We start from the raw sequence: 22,944 nt of genomic DNA on the forward strand, positions 1-22,944 counted from the left end.
GTAGGGTGAATGATACAGGTTACGCTCCCCCAGCTGGGGAAGAATAGGTTTTTTCCAGTTTTCCAAACAATTTCTTACCACCTTTTTCTATTATTGTCACATACCATTTCCAACGAATTAAGCATATCAATGTCAGTCATTTGGGCCACTTGGGAGAAGCTACACAATGCCATTCACAGGGCTGGGGCATGACAGCCACACCAGTCTAGATTGAAAGAACAGTTGGGGTATTTGCAAGGTAATCACGGGCATGCAGCAAACTCCCCAGCTTCAATGACCTCATCTCAAAGCTGGGGCAAATAAAACTACCAAGCAAAGTGCGTGATGATTATGGCCCACATCTGTTTACTAGGTAAGTGCCTGTGAAAGCTGCCGCTTAATGGGGAATGAGTACGATCAATGAGGCCCTGTCTACCTGGCCACAGGCGCCCTGCCTTCCTGCCTTGGTGCAGCAGCAGAACTTGTTTAGCTGAGATGAACACCCCCAGAGCAGCCCCGACGGGAAAGCTCCCAGCTCTGCACGGCGAGACGTGTTCCTTTCCTTCTCAGAGCTGATCACAATTTGCTGTCGTCTGTTTTTATGTTTATCACTTTTGTAACTGTCTCTCCTCGGAGTTTTTGCTCAAGCAGCACAGGGCCAGATGTGTCTTGCGGCCTGCCGGATACCCTGGGCAGGGAAACAGCCGACTCCATATCTGGCTCTGGTGCTGAACAGAGAGGGGAGAAGGCCCAGGGGCCCATGCTGAACCGAGGCCACTGAACCCAAAATTATGGTCTGATTTTGGGCAAATTATACAGTCTTTTTACCATGAGATTCCTCATCTGTCCATGAAAATAACTGTCCATGGCACATAGAGTTACAAGGATTAAAGGAAATCACCAAATTCATAACCTAGCCAAGGGGCTACAAGTGCATCCTCAACAGACAAATGCTGCCTTTACGGCTCTGACACATGCTAAGCGGGGCGGCCCCACACAGTGAACGCTGCTAACTGTCAGTGAGTTAAGTGCTTCATGTGTGCTATAATACTCTTTAGATCTTACAACAATCCCAGGAAGAAACGAATATTTTCATGCCCATTTCACAGATTCACCAACAGGTTAAGAGAGTTTGCATTCTATTCCAAGGCCCTGTGGTGAAGAAATGGCGATTTAAACCGGAATTTGGGCCCAGGCCTTGGCTCCATCTCTCTCCCATCCACCTGACCACTTGCCTATGAATTCCACCTGTCCAATATACAAGTTTGCAGCCAGCCAGCTCTTAAATGCAATGTGTGCCACCGTTTGTCAATGTTGGTTAAATATCATAAACTGTTCTCAGAAACCACTACAGTAAAGAAAGCTGGACTTAAGGAATTCTGCATTGCGTTCTCCTGTAATGTGCAGAAACCCTTCCCTACACCTCCAAATCCAAGTGTATGCTTCCTCCATGTTTATGTTTGCACACGGCTTATTAAAGCAGAAGGTACCTGCAGTAATTCCATCTCGGTTGCTTTCCAAGGTTGCAGATTATCCATAATCAGTCTGTGAACGAAAATACTTCAATGTGAATGAGAATACTGCAACCATGACAGTAAACAAAGAATACTGAAACCAAGTCATTAAAGGCTGCCACCACCCCCCAGCTAGGACAGGCCTGCAGCCCAGCTGCTACAGCAACTCACAATGGTGTCATCTGAGCAGACTCAGAATAAGAAAGGACAGGCTACTGGCCCGAGATAGCTAGGTGCTTGTCTAAAAAATGAATTCAGTGAGTCCAAATATTTGCTTCCTCTCATACATACAAAAGTACTAAATCCTTGAACTTGAGATACCTGGCTTTCTTTAGATAACAAGCAATCTTTTATTGTTCCAACAACCTGGTCTTTGTTGTAAAGCTCCTATATATCCTAGCTCTTCCTCAACCTCTTGGGAACAGTCCCTCATAGAGTTCTGTGTGACTGTCCGCTCAGCTCGAGTCCTCCCGCCAAATAAAACATAACTCTTAACTTTTAGACTGCACATGTATTTCAGTCAACAGTTTTGGACACCATGAAGCACCACAGCAGATTTCTCTCCACCTGAACTCTCCGAGTAACCGGAGCCTTGGTACCAGCAGTGGCCCTTTGTGCCCATCCACCTCCTCGGGGAGTCCAGATGAATTTGGGTGAGTCTCTCCTGGTTCTCGGATCTCACATATTGGTTGATGATCCTAAGTTTTATCTGGCGGTGTATCCAGGTACGTGGCCCTCCAGTTGAAAGAAACTGAGGTGAATTACCCACCCAGTGGAGACATACTGGGTGGGGCCTGGTTGAAAGGTAATAGGAAATACCCACCTTGAGGATATGTCCAAAGGGGGGCTGGTGGAAACATATGAGGAAAATATTCACCCAGTGGAGACATCCCGAGTGAGTCCAAGTTGAAAGACACTGGGTTCAGGACTGAGTGGTTAGGTAAGAGTCTGGTCTAATATTTTCCTCAATTTGGTTACCTCCATTGAATTTTTCAGGATAAAAGTAAAACTCTTATGAGGAAACTTTCAACTCCAAAATTCGGAACATCCTCCTGGCTGGTGACAGCTTTCTCGGGTGACAGAGAGTCTTCCAGGATTGGTAGAGACAAAGGCTTCATGCCACAGAGTTGTCCCTGTGGGAAATCTTACTAGCAAATTTATTTTGAGAACCCGACCTTACAATGGGGAATAGAACTTTCAAAAAAAAATAAAGAACAGAAACGAAAAGAAAAGAAAAAGAAAGGACAGATTGCCAGTCTCCAACTATTACCCCAGCCAGGTTTATGTACATACAAAACTTACAACATTAATTGGGAATAAGGAAAAAAAAAACTTACTCTGAAAATAACTAACCAGGACTGATAAAAGCATTTTTTGGAATTCTGAACTTATAAAAACAAAATCCCCTTTAGGGGGAACTTGGATTTCTCTTCCTGTGTCCTTGAAATGTAAATGTTTTATCTTTCTCTGTGTGTTTTAAGTGTGTGTATGTATGTATATGTATGTTTAGTTTATTTTTTAAAGGAAACCTTGGACTCCACCATACAAAAGTTTCAAGTATTGTGTACATATGGTGGCCATGCAAATAAATTGGGATTCTAAGCAATTCTTTGATTGTACCAATTTTCAGATATTTTGTCATCTTAAACTTTGTTGCATCAGCTTGGACCACAAAGTCTTTTAGCTTTTGGAGAGTAAACCTTTGAATTTCATTTAGGCAACACCCCGACTCTCATGTGGAAGGGCCTCTTCATCTTATTGGTTTAAAATCACTATATATATATATATATATTTGTATATAATTTGATGGCCATATGATGGATTTTTTAATTTGGAAAAACTTTTTAATTGGTGAAAGTTTAAAGAGATCTCATTATAAACAGCTGTATTATTGGTATCTATTAAAATCAAGTTTAAATGTAGAAAAATATATCTAATGGTTAACCTAAGAACTTAGTTAAAAAAATAAAACTGGTTTGAAAAGCTACATTTGTGTTTTTCCTTCCCGATAAATGTTTCTAGATATGCTAATAAAAATTTAGGATAATTAATGTTAATTATGTTGAATAACTGGAAAAATGATTGTAAAAATGTCGAAAAAAAATAAGTGGCTTATCCCAAAAGGATAAATATTTTTATATGGTTATTTTGAATCAAATAAATAAAATGAACATTTTTGGATTTACAAACAAGGTTTTGATACTACACAACGTAAAGTTAAAAAAAAAGGGCCAAAGAGTTCACCTACTCCCCCCCAAGATTAAAGTTCAAACAAGTCCATTTTATTTACCACAGTTTAAAATATATGTATATATAGACTGAAATACTTGATCAATAATTGGGATAACAGACCAATTAATGAAATTAAAAACTGAGAAGTGCCTAAGCTCTTTGGCTGAAACTTGGGCATCCTAGAGACTTCTATAAAATTATATACAATGCACAAAAAAAAAAAAAGGTTTCTTGCACTCCTTCTAGAAATAAGAATTATTGATTAAACTTAATAAATATAAAAATTAAAGGTATAAGATTTAATAAAATTGAGATAAAAGTTTGTGAAATTGGTATATTTAAATGGTCTTTATACAAAACTTTTGCTTATGTTGTGGGATACATATGTTTCAGAGGAAAAACGCTTCCCCTTCTTGGTATTATAAGGCTGGGCACATATCTGTCCCTCTAAAAATATTAATTGAACAAATTAAAATAAACCAATATAGTTACATAAGCCTTCCAATATAATGTAAAACTAAAAACTAATTTGAGTGGCTAATAAAAAAATACAGGTTTACCCTGGGTTTAACTTATAACACAAGGAAAAGGGACCTTACTAAATGCATTATGCAAGTTTTGGAAGACATAATTAAGTAAACCAAGTTTTAAAACATGGAATTCTTTGTTTACAGCTCTTCTCACTGATACAAAAATGCCAATTAAGGAGGTAAAATTGGGTCTGGGTGACAGAGCAGTTATCTGGGGACCTGGAAGTCAGTGTCTTTGTCTTGCAGATCAGAAATATAAATACAACAAACAGTGACCTAGAACTGAGCCTAAATAGCTCAACGAAATAAAACTTAAGGCCAAGAAATTTTTGGCATATTAGAACTCAGAACTCTGACGGGTCCTTCAGACTTTGTGAAGAAATTTTAACTGTCTGTTTCATAAATAGTAAGCCTTAGTGATTTGAGCAAGCAAATTCAGCTTACTCCAACTATTATTATACCTATCTTATAAGTAAGTTTTAAAGTGAAGCTATGAGATCTCTAGCTTTTGTCTGATTATAAGCCTGTGTACACATTATAGAAGTGAGATATTTCTACTGCTAAAGAAAAAAAAATCAAAGTCAAAGAGCTCTGCTTATTTGACATAAAAATATAAGAGCTTAAACATTAAGAATTTTTATAATAAAAACTGAACAAATTGACTTTCAGCGTCATGTGAATTGGAAAATATTCAATATTAAGATAATATTTGATATTGTTTAGTTTAAGTATGTTCTAATTAATATAGACATCTTTAAAGTCATCAATATTATGTATAATACCTTTACTGTACCTAGGTTTAATGAAAGTCAAATAAGATCCTGTTATATCTGTTGCAGATTTGTTAAAAAAAATAAAAGTAATGTGCTGTGGTAACATTTTAAGTAAATTAAATGCAAATGAGATGAGAGCTTTGGGTAAATATTTAAAATATATTTTTAAAATGTATGCTTAAGATAATCTCTAAATGTTTGGTATCTTTAGATTCTAGTGTTGTGCTAAATTAAGTTAAATTACAAGATTTTATTAAATAGCTATGCCATTTTCAGATAAAATAACATTGAAATACGAATTACTTAACATTTAACTTCCTCTTACAGTGAAACTAAAGGTGTATAGAAATATTAATATATGATTGGTGCCACACGGAAATAGTCTCTATTAGTAAGGGAATGATCTCAGTATCTTAGGAAAGTAATATAAATATGTAAAGGAAGATATAAGAATGGAATTATATTTTGTTAATGAAAAATAGTGACTTTCTCCTGAACCTGGTTACTTCTGAATGGAAGAAAAATAAGGGACACACTAATATAACTATAGAAAGCTGTGGAAGGCTTGTGGAAAAGGAATCCCGAGGAAAGAGTTTTGTACATGGTCAGAATTGGCTAAGTTTAGAAACAAATTGGGCAACGTAAATGAATCTTAGAAGTAAGCTGGTACAAGATTAGAATTGTTTTTCTCTCTGTTAAGAGGAAAAAATTTTCTTAAAATGTTAATCCACCTTCAGTAACAGATTGTAAAACTTCTTATACCACTTAGCTGATCTGTTCTGCCTTTACATTTGACGTATTTTCTTGTTAATGAATTAGTACTACTTTACAGTGATCTATATGTTTATCTGACCAAGTGTTCTGAAATCTTTCAAAAAGCTCCCCAAATATAAAATTCTAATTAATTAAATAAAAATTAATTTAATTAATTAAAATTCTTTTAATCTCCAGTTAAGTTTGGGATGCTACAGAAGGCCCCTGAAATATCCCAAAGAGAGATTTTAAACTATAAATTTTCATTTGGCATTTAAATAACATGGAATTGTCAAATGAATCATAAAACTTCTAAGGTTATATTGAATGAGACAATATTATTAATATAGATATTGTAGAAATTATATGGACTCCCTAAAATTCTGGTATATCTGAAATGTTACCAGTGATAATTATGGGTATAGTGAACATGTTTCTTTATTGATTATAGTGTAATGGTGTTTAACCATGCTTTTAAATCTTTTGTCATTTATAGACAGTTAATTGTTTTCTTCTGATGGTTTTGCAAAATGCTTTCTCTTCAAGGAGATTTACTGATTTCTAATAAATTTCACACTATAGCAGTGAACTAAACTGGGTAAGACATTTTAAAGTTCTAATGAAAACTCTCATTAAAAGAATTAGTTACATGGGACTGATTAACCTGTTGAATATGGTTATAATTTTTGATATTGTTTGAAATACTACTGGATTTTAACCTGTTTCCCAGACATAAAGAATCTCTTCTGCTTAAGCTAGTTACGGTTCACAGCAATTTGATAAATTATACCTATGTAATCACACTTGGAACAGTTATCTTTTCTCTCTATCTGATCCCTCAAGAGACTAAAACACTTAGGTCCCCAGTGGCTTTATCAAATTAGGGAGATCATCTCCTAACAGATATAGGAGTATAAAGGTATTTTAAGGATTTTAAAGAGAAAAGAATTTACCTAAATCTGTAAGGCAGAAACCCATGAAAAGCCTTGACGTGGCTTTCTTGGCCTTAGCAAACCTTAACATTCTACCCTGAGACTCCGTATTAAAACTTCCAACACAGCCAATTTAAAAAAGCCTATATGATCAAATAATCAGACTTAACTTGGAAAAACTTAATCTTGATTTGGCTATATTTGAGAAAACTGAGGGTAACTTAAGAGAGAAAAAAATTATATTTTAGTGGATATTAAATTCTAGTTTTGTTAATTGAGGTCCATATTTACTAAGACACTTCCCAGATCATTCCTTGCTGTTATGTCACATTACTGTACAGTTTAATTGAATTATGAAAAGGATACTCTAGGTTTGTTCTGAAGCTCAGTAATCTATCCTTGGGTAAAGTTCCAATGCCTCATGACCTGCAGCCAGGGGATTATACATACTGCAACAGGCATGACTTAAAGAACTGTCTCCAACCTGAATGGAAGGACCCTTTTTCAGGTACTCTTAACTAGACCATACAAACCAAAGCTGAAGGAAACGGAGTCTCGGATTCATTTCCTATCAGAAACATCCCCTGCAGTGCACTGGCCTATCGAGCGCTGCTCACCTTAAAACAATGCCCAAATGGAGAAAAAGCTACCAGACCAGGATGAGAAGAAGACGTCATCTGAGCTAGACAGCTGACCCAAGACACCGGACCAGGACTGTATACCAACTACTTTGATAATTTATCCAACCCTTGATTATGAACTACTCCACTTGTTAAGTTTATGATAAATTACCTATGTCTAGTACTTCTGTGTTACCTTAGTGGGTTTCCCTACTCCAAGGCTCTAACTAGATAGCCCTCAGAAACGTTATTCTAAAAAGAAATTATAGTTCTGTTTAGGCCACTGTTGATCTTACAAAGTGGGAGATTTCACCTGGCCAATTAATACCTGCTCTGACCCTGACCATAAATATGAACTTTCTCATAGGATCAAACTCAGAAACACAAGCAAAATTTTAACCCAAAAATACAACTTCTCGACTATTAAATTCTTACTCGTGACTTTATTAACATTACTAGCTGTATTATTTATATTCTGTCTATTTTATAAAATTGTTGTCTGTTACATTTCCCAATGTGTAACTAGGCCCACAAGATTGATGATGGCTAAACATCTTGAAGAAACAGATGAAATTTATAACCCTGAATAAAATAAATATAATAGTGTGATTCTAGGTATGGAAATGAGCAAAGAAGGGTTAACACTTTCTGGATCATAATAGACTAGTAAGACAGGTGATCCAGATAACTTTTAGTATCAACAGGGCCTGATAAAAAAACTAACACCTTGAGTGGCAACTCAGAAGATTCTTCACCTGAACTAGGAATGAGCCATCCTAGCACCGTGGGACAAAATTGGTCATGAAATGTCTCTCAAAATATTGGTCGAATTTAGGACCAAACGGGAGCACTGTGAATGAAAATACCACAATGTGCATGAAAATACTGCATCCATGACAGTAAACAAAGAATGCTGAATCCAAGTCATCAGCGGCTGCTGCCAACCCCCAGCGAGTACATGCCTGCAGCCCGGCCTGTCAGCCACTCACAGTGGTGCCATCTGAGCAGACTCAGAGTAAGAAAGGACAGGATACTGGCCCTAGATAGCCAGGTGCTTGCCAAAAGAATGAATTCAATGACCCAGATGTTTGCTTCTCACCATACATAGAAAAGCAGTAAATACTTGAACTTGAGATATCTGGTTTTCTTTAGATAACAAGCAATATTTTATTGTTCCAATTACCTGGTCCTTGTTGTATGCTTCTATATATCCTAGCTCCTCCCCTACCTCTTGGGAGCAGTCCCTCAGAGTGATCTGAGAGGCTGTCATCCCGGCTCGAGTCCTCCAGCCAAATAAAAAAAGCCCTTAACATTTAGGCTGAACGTTTATTTCAATGACGTCCCAGAATAGACACAACTCATCAATTCTGTAATGGAACACACTGAATCAGGAACCAAAAGCGTGTTTTAGTCCGGAAAATCTCCAGGTTCCTATTTCTTCCTGTCATTATACAATCCCTCCAGAACTCATTAATTTGCTGTCTGCTCCTCTGGCAACCAAACTCATAGAAGACTCAACTCAGCAGAGCGCCCTGCTGGGGAGAACACCCCACAGAAGCACTGCAGGCTGCCTGCCCTCCTGCACGCTCTGCTCACCCTTGGTGTCCACCGTGGAGACCAGGCCAACAGAGCTGTTCCTAACAGCTACAAAGTCAGACACGTTAAATAAATCAGTTTATTTTATATGATATTTTACGTATATACACATCTCTGAAAACAGCTTTGCAGAAGCTCAAATCTTCAACATCAATCCCCAAAGGCAAATCCGGTCCCCAAGGGGAAACAAGACTTAAGACGACGCTAAGGCCTCCAAAGTCCTCTCAAGGACCGTCAACCAAACTGCCTGCAGGTCTGCAGCTGCAGGCGGTTACATGTCTGCTTTTAAAGCAACCCCTTCCTGCCCTCGGGTATTACAATGTCCCTCTAAGCCCTCCCGTCTCAGGGTAAAAGCAGCCGTTGCAGAACCTTGCAGGGAAGCACTGACAGGACTGGACAAAGAGGATCAGAGCTAAGCTAATACTTCTGATGACACGACCTTGTCACTGTGTCACTTTACAGATGAATATATATAGAGAGAGATGTGGGGTGATATTGCTCAAAGTCACACAGCTAATAAGTGGCAAAGTCTATAACTCTGTTCTTCCCTTTGGCGTGACACCCCAGCTGGGACGCCCACAGGGTTCTCTCATGCCTGCCTGAACAGTCCTCTCCTGTCACTCATAACCCACCACAGGGTCTGACCCTAGCCTGCCTTTTCAGCATCTATTCCCTCCAGTCTCTCAGGAACAAGGCCGTTTGGGCCACTGTATGACTTCCGGCTCCCGGAAACCTCATTGCTCAGGCTGGTCTTGCCTGTGCATCCGGCCCGCTGCTCAGAGGCTCTTCCTCCCCTGCAGGTGTAGGTTTCCAATCTCCGCAGGGACACCCCCTCAGGGGAGCCCTCTTCTCGCTCTCAGCACGACAGGTGTCCCAGGCCACATCCCGAGCTGCCCCATTAGGACAGTGTGCGCCCAGATCTGTTAATCAGACCAGCAGCATCAGAGCCAGGGATTATGCCCGGGCCACCCTGCAAAACTACTGCCCGCCTCACAGCCCCCAGCCAGCAGGTCACCTGGAAGTCACAGCAAGTGTCCCACCCAATCCAGAAGCCTCTTCATTTGCCAGCATCGCTGATGACTGGTTTCCAAACTTTGGTCAGTTTCGCACAAAACAGCACCTTCAACTGTGAAGCAGAGGGTTTCGCTTCTGCTCCCCATCCTTACTGGTTATGTCAAGGAAAACAAAGAGGCCTTTTCTCAACACTTTTATAAAGACACCCTCCCACCCACAATACTCATATGCTCAAGAGCTTTGGATCCACGTGATTTTTTTTCTCTTATGATAAGCGGCTCAAAACACTGCAGGATTCCTTCTATTTAGATGGTATTTGTACTCAGTTTATCGGCTTTAATCTGTTTTTGTCTCTCTTTTCAATATCCCTAGCAGTTGCCACCTCTTAATCCCTTCAGCAGCCTCCCTCCCAACATCTACTCTAGGAAATCAGCTGTGATGAAGGGCCCTGGGGCAGTCACAGACGATGCAACTAAGGCAAAGAGAGGGTCCATAATTTGCCCGAGAAGATCAGCTTCAACCCCCAACAATGTGTGTCACGTCCCTGTGTTTAACTCTTATGCTAAGCAAGATAACTTTTCGTAGATTATGGTTATAAACAGATGAGGTATAAAAATACATACAAGGACACATATCTACTCTAAGATGCTCACTAACTCCACTATTTTGTTTCTACTTATTTCTATTAAAAAATATTAAGAGCCTCTGCAGTCAGTATAGCAAAATGTTACTGGGCTTTAAATCCAGAATATAGAGGTGTTAATTGTGTCCTTACTCATACTTATTTGTATGTTCACAAGACAGAATTATTTGAAAGTCCCTCTCACCTCCCCCTATTCACTACTGGCTCTCACCTGAGCTCCCAGACCACACATCTAACAACCTTTCACTTTACCCACAGCTGAACTCATCAGTTTTCCGCAGAACTCCCTCTGCAGCTTTCCCTCCTCAGAGCACAGAAGGACCATCATTTAACTCATTAATCCACCCAGAAACCTGGGCCTTACTCCATCCTGCATTCACAGACAGCCTTCATCCTTTCCTTTTTGCCATCTAAACATGCCTTCAATATGTTCGCTTTTAAACACTGACCGTCCCACCGCTCAAGTGGAAGCCACCAACACTGCCCACCTGGACTCATGAGTCTCCTAAGTGGCCCCACAGCCGCTCTCCCTTACTTGAGACAAATGGGACTGTGTCACTCCCGCGCTTTTTGGACTCTTTTCAGACCCACTCTTCTTAGAAGAAACTCCAAGTTCTTCACCAGGTGAAAGTCTTTGCCATGAAATTGTCACCTCAGGGAGGGCAGGACCCGCCCTCTCCCCTCGGCCCCGCCCTCTGGCAGAGCATCAGCTTGGGAGGACCTGCTGAGCTACACCAGCCTGTATTCTAAACCTGGTCTGAGTTCTTAGCAAACTGCTTCACTTATCCATACAATTCCAAGGTAAATTAGAAAGATTTTAGATGTTGAGCTAGACTATTGATTTTGGGATTTTGCACTAGCAACCTGCAAGGACATATTCTAAAGATTCTGTCTTCTTAAAACCACACCCAGGTTAAAGGAGTATTTGTGGAATGTCTTCGGAGGAAAAGGGACTGTACTTTTACAGGCTTTATGTTTTATAACATGAACAACCCGGACAGGGTCACAAATGGAATCGCCTCACAAGTGACAGAAGACAGGTGAGAGGCACAAAGCAACAGGTCGCAAAGTTGATTCTCCAGCCCCCCCAAAAAATTCCTGAAACAACCAAAAATTCTGAATTTTAAAAGTAAAAGAGTATCATATAGAGAAATGAAATAAATAATGCTCTTCATCAGGGTTTCAAGATCTCACTCCAGAGTTTTTAGCAGGCCATACTGAATCCTAGCACAGAAAAATCAAATGGACTTGTAGTGAGAAAGTTCCAGGAAAACTGCAGTAATTCCTCCACTTGTGTAAAGACATACACTCACCTGCTGAAGGTGAATGTAGACCGCATTCTGGATAAATTCTGAAGCTTCCAGTCTCCGCTTCTGGATGCCAAGGACATGGACAGCTTGGAAGCATGCTTCTAACTCAGTCACCGGCATTTTTACACTGCAGGGGAAACAGAGGCACCCAGTCAAGGGCAGAGATGTTCCTGTCGTGTCTCACAGGCCGTGCCTCGGGGATTCAGTGCCCTGCAGCAGCCCGGCCCCAGGCAAGGACCAGCAGCGTTTTCCACCCAAGCAGGAGGGGCACTGTGCTTGAGAAAGCCCTTCTCCGATGGGGGCAAGAGGGGCTGGTGGGGTTGAGTGAACCTATAAATGCCCACAGAAATATGCCTGCATTCATTCAAGTGATGCAAACAACTGTAGCAGGCTATTTAACAAAATTTCAACTGTCAGTGGAAATTTTGCCATTCCTTTCCGCATGTCCACTGCACTCTGAGACAGGCTTAGGCTCTCTTACACCTGCAGCTCTGTGCAATAGTTGTGAAGTCATTTTACTTTACAGATACCACGGTTCTGCCCAGGGTGATATCCAGCCCAGAGAGGTGGCCCAGGCCAATTTAAAGCTATGTGGCTTGGGCGCGGGGACAATTACAGGAGCTGGTTCCGGAGCCAGGCCCCTCCCCACCTCTGCTCCCCTCTCTCCCGAGGCCCCGCTGCCAAGCACTCAGGCTCCATGAACTTATGTCCTACTCTTCTACTCTACTCCAAACCCTTTTCCTTTTCTTTTTTTCGCTAATTATTCCCAGCTGGAGTGATTTTTCAATCTCAATATCTGAAAAAAATTCCTGCAGCCGAAAAAGAGGTCTCCAGAGGTCAATGCCCATATGCTGGTTCCTGAAGAGAGCCCCTGGCTACAGGGACCCTCACCAACACTCACGGGGCATCAGAGATGTTGCAGGGTCGGCCACCCCCAACAAGAGTTTGCTGTCACCCCAATGCCTGCACAGCACCCCTGCTCACAAAATATAGTTGGTCCACTTATCGGTTATTAAGAAGCAAAAATACAAAATTGCTCATGTTTCTTACTAAAATTATCTATGAAGCTGGAGAGGGAATTGTAATAAAATATAACTGTTTTTACCCTATGTTAGATCTGTTCCTTTGGGTTTAAACCTGTGCCCTGTTTCCTAGGCTCAGACTTGGTAGCTCTGCACCATTTGAAAAAGAAAGTTGCCTTTAGCCTGAAATCTACAGGAAAGCCTATTCTCCTGGCCCTGATCTTTAAAAATGTTAGCTCATCTGCACTTCTGTAGAGATGGCAAGTTGCATACTAGAGAATAGCCTTTGTTTTTTTGGAGGTTTTACAGGGGTACCATGATTTGATCCACATGGACAGCTGCAAGAACAGCGGATTCAAAGGACAAACAATTCATAAAGCAAGAAGTATGCAACAACCAACCACAACCCCGCCCCTTTTTAGTATAAAAGGAGACTGAATTCTTACTTGGGGAAGATAGTTCTCCAGGACATCAGTGTGCCGTCTTCTGGGTCTGCCAGTGTTGCAAGTGAAGTCACTATTCCTTGCTCCAACACCTCATCTCCCGGTTTATTGGCCTGTCATGCGGCTAGCAGAACGAGCTTGGACTCGGTAACAAAATGACTGCATTGGAGGTAGTATGTCTCCAATGTTTCCTTGTTTCCAATATGTAACATGCACATCATTTATGATCTAGTGCAAATAATTCATCAAAGACAACCACAAAAAGAAACTATACTCACCTAGCTATCAACATTGAAGTCACAACCTGTCAATTTTATATGCTGTTGAACAACACAATGGAAAAACTTAACATAGGGAGTTGATTCCACGGAAATAAAATTATTTCTACTCCTTCAATACTTTTTCTTTTCTTTTCTATTTTATTTTGTTTTGCTTATTGAAAGGAAAATAAAAGTCAAGTCATTTTATTTCACGTATTTTTGTTATAGCTACATTCTTTAAATACTACAAAGAGATTTAAATTGCAAAAAAATTGTTCATATATTAGTATAAAGATATATACACAATCAATGGGGATTAGGAAAGGAATGGACATTTACTAAAAATCCACTGCAATCCTGTCTTTTACAAGCATATCCTGGAATATAAGCTGTATGATCCAGGGGCCCCACCCCCATTCTCACTGTTGTGTCACTTAGTAATCAACTACTAAGGCACCAGCATAGAATCATGTGATCAGTATTTTAGGAATAAATTAGGGAATTAGCTCATTCAATTCTAAAACAAAAACCCTAAAATAAATACTGAACTTATTTACAGATAAAGAAAATTGGAACCAAAAAAGTAGTTATTTCCCCAAGGTCACAAAGCTAATAACTGATAAAGACAAGATTTGAACTCATCTGCCTGATTCTAAAAACTAAGGTGGAAATCCCATTTGACTGGGGAGGGTCCAGCAGCACAGCCTATCACCCTATCTTTGTTCAGATCTAGCCTTAGACAGCCTGAGACAGCACCCCATTCCTATTGAACTTGAGGGCAAATGATAACAATAAGGATTTTATATCCAGTAGTTTGTTAGATCTCATTTATATAAAGTGTCAGCAGGTCAGCAGAAAAACTCTGGAAAATATGAGTGGGTCCAGAGCTTTCTGCTGATTAGTAACTCAGTCTCTCAGGACATAGTGACCTTCCCATGAGAGGCCTCATGGACATAAACTAAAGGCAGCTGAGCAATGAAAACTAACAAGAACCTGGAACTCAAGCAAGAAGGTTCCCTGCCATCCCCCACCCAGTTGCCTCTTCACCCGCGTGGACACGATGGCAGGAGACCCAGGTTCTTGTCCAAGGTACATCATCATGGATTCTCATCCATAAAAATTTATGACTCTATGCTGTCTTATGTCCATTAAAACTCAAATATGATAACACCAATATCTCAGCAGACTATCTATGTCTCCACTTCCTGTCTTCTAATAGGAGAATAGTTTTATGGACAAAAAGCAGAAATCCAATTTAAAAAACCATGCACGAAGCCAGGTGAAATTCTGCTTAAGAGACTGCTCTCACGCTCAGTAAATGAAAACTCAGTAAAAGTGGTGCTTCTCCCTCAGCAAATGGGAGGTAGCCTGATGTGTGTGTGTGTGTGCACGTGTGTGTGTGTAAATCAAATACAATGAATTCTGGGATGTGTACAGTTTTTTTTAAGTCACTGTCATTTCATGGGAATGAGCCAACATTTAAATAATTTGAATCTAGTGTTCTGAGAGAGTCTCAGGCTCTTGGTGGAGGAGGTGAAAGGGGAGAGTGAAGGAGAAAAGAGGTACATGAAGCAAAGAAGTAAGAATACTGCCAGGGAAAGGCAAGACGTTAGTTTTGTTCTTCCTTGCACCACATACAATTTAGGGACTCGCTTTCCGCTGATGACTTATCGAGCATTGAGTTGCAGGAGAAGAGGGGACAGCTCATTGCTCACTGAGCTTGTGACTGTATGTGGCATCTTATAGACACAAATCATTTACCCTGATCAAACACTCTAGCAGCAGGCTGTAATTCTCCTGTTTTGAGAGACAACAAAGCAGGAGTTCAAACAGGTTGCATAACTTGACAAAAGTCAGAGGTCCAGTAAATTAAAGAGGATTAATTCAAACTCACATCTGAATGCAGAGTCTGATCTTCCCACTCCCAGGACTGGAAAATCCTTAACACAGGCTCCCCAGCTCCCCTGCTTTGTTCCTGGCACCAAGCATTTCCCATGGCAATGGTCACCATTTCTCACAGACACAGCGCTCTGTGCAGCAAATGACCTTGATCAGACCTTGATCATCTACCTGCCACGCCCACCAGGCTTCACCATACAGGTAGGAAAGCTGGCTTTCAAGTGCATACAAAGCCATTCCTTGTCTAACCTGGGCTCTTCTGTGGTTTCTCCAGCCTAAAGGCAGCCATGACACTGCTCACAGTTTGTACATGAGCCACACTACCTCTCTCCATCTGTCTCCCCACCTATACTACTTAGCTATGACCATTTTGAGAATCTTTGACACAAATTTTTAAAAACAAAAAAGAAAGGATTCTGGAACAACTACTTAATACTTACAATTTTAAATGACAAATTACAAAGTGAGTATTTACAAACCGAATCTTCCTTTCTAAATTTCAGTTTTAAGCATTTAAAAATATAATAGCAAAAAATTTTCACTTACAAAATTGACAAAAACAGAAACAATAATCTGGAATAAGTTAAAAAATAATGCCCATGTTCTAAATGGAGAAACTTCAGGACTGTACTGAGGGGTAAAGTAAGAGGTGAGAATGTAGAGACATAAACAAATTGCATGGAGGAAAGCAGTTTTGTAAAGATGTAAGTTCTCATCAGAATAATTCAAAACTTACTAAAAAATCCCATGACAACTCCAATCTGATTTTTTTTAACTTGAACAAAATATTTTGGAATTCTTCAGGAATAATAAAATCATAATACTAGACAAGAAAATTTGGGATGGAAGAAAAGAATCAAAAAAAATTCAGACTGCCAATTATTAAATAAATTTTTACAATATGTAAGTTATGGTGCTGGAGTAAGAAAGACAGATTGACAGAAGGGAACCATGAGCTCAAAAAGAGACTCTAGTGTATATAAGTATTTTGTAAAGGTGGGATTTCAAATCAAAGAGAAAAGTATGACTTCTATAATTGTCCTGAGACAATCTGAGAATCACCTGGAAAGAATAAATACTATTCCTCTCATAAGGACCACAAGATAAATTACAGACAGTGATGTAAATATTAAAAAGTACTAATAACAGCAAATACAACACTTTGCTCTTATTAACTCAACTTACCCTTACATTAACAAGCACTATTATCATCTCCATCTTAGAGATTAAAAAAAACCTACAGAGGAGATTTATTCCAGTATAAGAAATTATTTTTAAGAATAATGTCAAAGATAAAACCCATAAGGAATACATTTATTATCATAAGAATATTTTGAGACACTACCAAAATAAAAATCCTCCTAAACAAAATGAAAGGCAAGAAATGACAAGAAAAAGCTCTGTGATACATGTTGTTGAAGACAAGAAGTTAATGTTCATAACATACAAAGAGCTTCACAAAGCAACAAGAAGCTCCCCCACTTAAATGTGTGCAAAGGATAAAAGGAATCATTCATTTTAAAAAAGTCAAATGGCTGATGAGTGAAAAATGCTCAATACCTCACTGGTCATCAAATGCAAACTAAAACAATGAAAAAGCACTTTTGCTCATCATATTGGCAAATATTTTTAAAAGATATTCTAGCTAGTGTCCATCTGTGGGAGAAGAAACCATGAGCGACATTTTCAGAGGACGACATGTCAATGGATATGTAAACTCTGAAAAACGTACGTACACACTGACTCAACACCACTTCTACGAATCGTTTCCTTTAGGAAAAAACAAATTTAGTCCAAAAAGATGTACCCATCAGGGCATTTACACAGCACTGTTTACAATGGTGGGAAGAAAAACTGAAGTGAAATCATATCCAGCAATAGAGAATTCGTTACATAAGTAATTGTGCATCTTTTCATTCCCCTATGGAAGGAATTTCTAGAGTCACTTGAAAGGAGTCTGTGATGAATGTAAATGTCACATCCAGGGACTGAATTTCCAGAAGCCTTAACTAAAGGAATACTCATAAAAGATCACAGGAATGTCTGTACAAGAAGGATGCCAGTCAAATATCCTTTCTGACAGTGGAAAATGGAGAAAACTTAACTGTCCACCATCAAGACAATGATGCGGTAAATCACGACGAGCTGCGAGCAATGAGGGAGCCGGCGTTTTGCCGTGGTCCAGGGCCTTGTCCACAGCATTCTCTCACCAAAGGTGTGCGTGGGAAAGAGACCACACCCGCAAATCAGGAGACCCCTCCACTCTATCTGAAAGGACCGGGTGAGTCTGGAGTGGGAGGACGTCTATGATATACACCTGAGTGATTAAAGCGAGCTGCAGATAAACATATAGTATGGTCTCATTTTTAAATAAAGCATATATACACACACGTATACATGGAATTCTCATATGTGTGTATATATGTATGTCATAGGCATAAAGGTCATGAAATATATATACCAAATTTTCAACAGCTTTTAATCTTCGGAAATAAGGGGAAGGGAGGTAGGGCCTTCCTGTACCACCACAGTTCTCTTTTCAGTATTTCAGTTAAGTATACTTGGAATTTAAAAGTTTATTTAAGTCCGAAGTAAAATGGACGATGCCTCCACAAGACAGAATGCTATACTGGTCATCAAAAATCATCCCAGAGGAGATAGAATATTGTAGAAAAACATATAAAAAGCCGAATGGAAAATGGAGGTGTCCACACAGTAAACAATCACAGAGTGCTCTCTGGTTTTTTATGACAGAGGTGATACACACTGACGAAAATATACGTTAAAGTGTTAATTATTATCTTTGAATAGCGGGACAAGGAAAGCCTCTTTTGCCCACTTTTTCAGACTTATTATTTTAAATGCACATTCTTTTTCATCTGAAAAAAAGCATTTTTAGGTGTGTAGTACTACGCATTGGAGAATAATACAAGAATACTTAGAGAAACAAGTAACTAGGAGACAAGGCAGCAGCATCACAAAATGTAGGACGGGCGATCCTGATTAACACCATGCAGTTACATAAGGACCCACAAATTGAGAGCACCTGCTGTAACAGGGCATGATCCCCTTCTATTTGTCAGCAGTGTCTTCAGGCCTGAGGCAGTTCTGAGCACGGCCAGTGTCAGTGCTGGTGTCTGGATTGATGCTACTGGGGGTGAGGGCACCTGCAAGCCGAGAGGAAGAACAGAAATCATCCTCTGCCTTTTCTGTCTTGTTTCTTTGTTACTTTAAAAGAGAGGCATATATAAGATAAACTGTGTATCTACCCAAATGAAATTTCAGTAATGAAATCGTTTTTAAAGACTTCACAGCTTATATTCTGCCTATAACTGTCTTTTCAACAAAGCATCATATTTATTAAATGTTAATTAACTCAGTTAATTAACTCCCTGTTGAAACATTCTAGTAAAGAACATGAAATGCAGTATGTAAAAGAACCACACCTGCAGTGACTAGCTCAGCTGTCTTGACGGCAGTGCAGTCAACCCCCACCATCTTGTGGCCCTGAGCTCCTGATGCTGGTAAGACATCACGCTGCTGCCTCAGATGGAGAGAAATGGTGAAAGCATTTCTTGAACCCTACAGCACTGACAAAACATAACTGACAAATCCCAGGCTCCTTTGAGGCTCTCATTTTCTGTTTCTGGCCAACCCCCGTCAATGAGCAGAACCACCGAATTCCTGAGCCATGGGACTCACGTGGGAAGGAGTTTTGGAGAAATTTCCAGGTATAGAATGTAACCAACTATACATAGAACTCTGAAAAAAGAAAAGATGCCATACTCTGATTTTGGAAGACACTCAAAATATTCTCCTGAGCCTTAGTAGCTGGAAAGGCTGAGCTTCTCCTAAGCCACTTATTTATTTCACAGCCAGTAAGCATCTCCCACAAACCCTGCTTCCCTGTGTCTGCTGGGAGCTTGAAGCACACTGCTGCTGTCGATCTTATAAGTCACAGGGCAGAGGCGTGTGTCTCACGCCTGCAACCCTCACACAGGCTCGCCTCCTAGCCTCACTGTCTGAACTTGGCTCCATTTTCTCACCTGTTTATTTAGTATCTGTTCTTCTGTAAGCTGCCTGAAATGCGTTTTGGAACATGTCAGAAGAATCAGTGGGTTGAGAAATGGACAGATTGAGAGGTGAGAGATGGGCAGACAGAGAGAGAGACTCCAAGAAAAGGGGAAAAAATAAAATTTCCTATGCAAAACCCTCTTCTAATCAGGGAAGGAAACCACCACGGAAAAGTGTGAAGAGGCAGGTAGCTTAGGACTGTTTCCTGGATTCCATGAAAAGTAACACCAAGAGATGAGAGGGTAGAACTTTAAATAGTAAAAGAAAAAAGTATGCATGCTTGAAAAATATATCTACAATATGTACTTTCTAAAGAATAGACTCAAATCAGCAAGGCCCAATAACACTATACTTGGGTATTTACAGAAGTGAGAATCCCATCTCCAAACCACAAGGCATCCCTTCGGAACACTGACAGTCTACATGGGGCGGTCATAAAGCCGTCACTGCAAAAGCTATGCTACCCTGCACTTACGAGGAACGAGCAGCTGTGCTCAGGCTGCCCACGCGCGTCACTTACACCCCACAGCACCTCTACGGGGGGGGACGCCTAGCGAGCCCCGTCTCTGCAGGACAGAAAATCAGTTCTGGAGAGGCTAAGCCAACCTACCAGTTCTCCATCACACAGGACTTGTCACTCCAGAGCAGGAATCGAACTCGGTCCCACGAATGTAACCATGGTACTACCGTGCTTTGTGTGCTGTTTGTGTGTATAATACATTTGTTTCTATCATGAAAGGGTATTTAATAAATGATCGGTTGTCTTGTCTATCTCATTAGCTTACAATTAATCTTTATACTGTTGAATAGTACTCTTTTCCCGTGAAGAAATGAACGGAAAGAGCGGAGGTCAGAATGAGGTGGGGCTCCATTCTTTATCTGGGATCTCATCTCATCGAAGTCCCCAAACAGGGAGAAGGAGCAAATGTTCTCTTTATCTTTTAAAGAGAGGGCTCCAGTGATGGTGACTTATTCAATTCCAAAACCAAAGCTGGGGAAAGGGCACATGCAGCAATTAGAGCAGTATCAGCTGTAGGAAGGCGAAAAGAGCTCACGGGAGGGCTCAGGGGGCAGCCTCATTTAATTTCAATCGATAAAACAATAACACACTCTAAAAATATTAGCATACAATGGATTTGCTCTTTCTTGACATCTAGCAAGTTTCCACAGCCCACATGTAACATTATCGTGAACTAGTGAAAGGAAGAGTCCACAAACAGGGAAAATCAATGCCACAGGCAGGCTGAAACCCAGGCTGGAGTTTAGGAAGGGAAAGGACATAGTTAAGGACTGAGGAAAGGCTGGGGGAAAGAATCATCACAATGACTCTCAAGCATCATCCAACAATCATATAATCATTCATTCAAGAGAGAGTTACTGAGGTCGTATTCTGTGCAAGATTGTACAGCGGGCGAAGCAAGAGCGCAGCATCCATGGTGGCAGCAAGTTGCGGGGCTCAAATACATTTCTGATCCCGGTAACTTGCACACTTGTCCTCAGTATAAAGGCAAAGATAAAAAAAGTAAAATAGTACTCTGTAAACTCAAAGCATTGTTGAAAAAAAAGTTAAGAAGACCTAAATACAAGGACAGACACTCCACACACATTCCTCTATCAAAAGACAGTGCTCTTGGAATGGCAGTGCTCCCCAGAGCGATTCGTATATTCAACGTGGTCTCGATCACAATCCCAGCGGGCTCCTCTGCAGAAACTGACTACCTGCTGCTACAATTCATTTGGAAATTCGAGGATCTCAGTAAACAAAACGTACTTGAAAAAGAACAATTTGAGAGGACTTGTAATTCTCAATTTCAAACCTTACAACTGTACCTCCAGGTGAGATTAGAGGCCATTGTGAAGTTATTACTGTGTTTATCCTTATTTACTAAATTCTCTACAATGAATATTACTGTTACAATAAGAAAAATAAAAAATAAGTTATCCTTTAAAACATGCACACAGATTCATTCATTGGGAAAACATTATTTTATCAATAAAGAGATAAACAAATATCTAGTGAAAAAGGACAACTTAAAAACAAGAGTGCATTTGCATTTTTCATAAATTGAAAACTGAAAAGCACTAAGACGTCAAGTTTCTAGGGAGACCAATGCAACATATTAATAGTTATTTTCAGAAATCCTAATATAACAATGAAAACTCAGGAAAGGGAAAATCGTGACTGACAGCCAACTGCAAACACATGGAGAGCAAAGGCCTAGAAATCACAGTTCCTTTAACTCTGCTACTAACACAATAGGAGAGAAATTCCTCACTGAGGGGACAGTGGAATCCCATGCATAAGACAGGATACACAGTACAAACTGCACTAGAATCGGGGGTGATTTTCTTAGAAGAATTCTAAAGTTACAAAATTGCTGAAAAACTATTAAAACACTGACAGAAAGATTAAAACACACAGTCATATATATTATATAGAAACATATGAAGTCTGCTCCCATGTTGCATAGAAATACAAACATATTTGTTCATTTATAGGCACTGATTACTTTATCCCAGGTAGAATATTTCAATTAAAACAAATAATCAATATTACACTCCTCTTGTCAAATCTACTTGATAAGTTACTCTGCTATGTAAACATAATGTGTCTAAGATAGATCTAAAATTAGTGAAAAAAATCTTTTTATGGTTTCTTGAACTATTCTCAAAATTCAAAGCTTAATTTTAAAACAGATCTGAGAAGTAATTCTATACTACCTTTTCCCTCATGAAATAAACAACAGTCTATTGTCAAAATTCTGTCCTTAAAATGATTCACGAGCACCGTATCCTCACAAAACTGCTGGACAGCAAGGCACTATCCAGACACTGTGACCCAACAAATGAAACACAAGGAAGACAGTGACCCTATTCTGGAGGGCTTATAGTCTGTGTCAACACTGGGGTTTTTATTTGATTGATTCGATTGGGTAGCAAAATAAAATCAGTCAAGTACTTTCTTCTTTGAGCATTCTATAAGTCATGACTCTGCTGTTAGTGTCATGAGCAGGAAAGACTTAAGCATGACTTGATTAGGTCAACTAGTAACAATCATCACTGGAGAGTGAGTAATAAAGAAGTTAACTGATAGCAATGCTTCTCCATATATGAGACCTAAAATAAATCTACACTGATATCCAAAAGTAAAATGAGCAGATGAGGTCCCCAATGAGAAAAAAATCTAACAAGAAATCAAAAAAGTAAAGACTTTTTCTTTAACGATTCCTGGAAAGAGTGGAGCATAGTGGTGAAGAGCTCAGATGCTAGGGGAAAATATGAGGGTCTGAATTCCCACAGCACTGGGAAGCTTTGACACTGATATGTCAGTGAAATTCTCTGCATCTCAG

At 39.8% G+C, this 22,944-nt stretch overlaps 1 protein-coding gene across 8 annotated transcripts in view; it reads right to left on the reverse strand.

Moving 5' to 3' along the window:
• Positions 1-17,580: 17,580 nt before the first annotated feature.
• LOC140701212 (uncharacterized) overlaps positions 17,581-22,944 on the reverse strand; it is a 40,826-nt gene continuing 35,462 nt past the window's right edge. For 4 of the 8 annotated variants that reach the window (XR_012080174.1, XR_012080170.1, XR_012080171.1 and 1 more), the window contains exons 2-4: positions 18,967-19,060; positions 18,567-18,687; positions 17,581-17,855 (exon numbers count right to left, since the gene is read on the reverse strand). Coding sequence is in view for 1 of the 8 variants with exons in the window: in XM_072976658.1 (XP_072832759.1) it covers positions 18,593-18,687; positions 18,967-19,060; positions 19,223-19,282 (249 nt within the window). In the remaining 7 variants the exon portion in view is untranslated. Of the gene's footprint in view, positions 17,856-18,566; positions 18,688-18,966; positions 19,065-19,222; positions 19,283-22,944 lie in introns of all 8 variants that reach the window. The other 4 variants (XR_012080173.1, XR_012080172.1, XR_012080169.1 and 1 more) reach the window with 2 other exon arrangements.

This window comes from Vicugna pacos, chromosome 14 (assembly GCF_048564905.1).
Source record: "Vicugna pacos chromosome 14, VicPac4, whole genome shotgun sequence".
Classification (NCBI taxonomy): Eukaryota; Metazoa; Chordata; class Mammalia; order Artiodactyla; family Camelidae; genus Vicugna; species Vicugna pacos.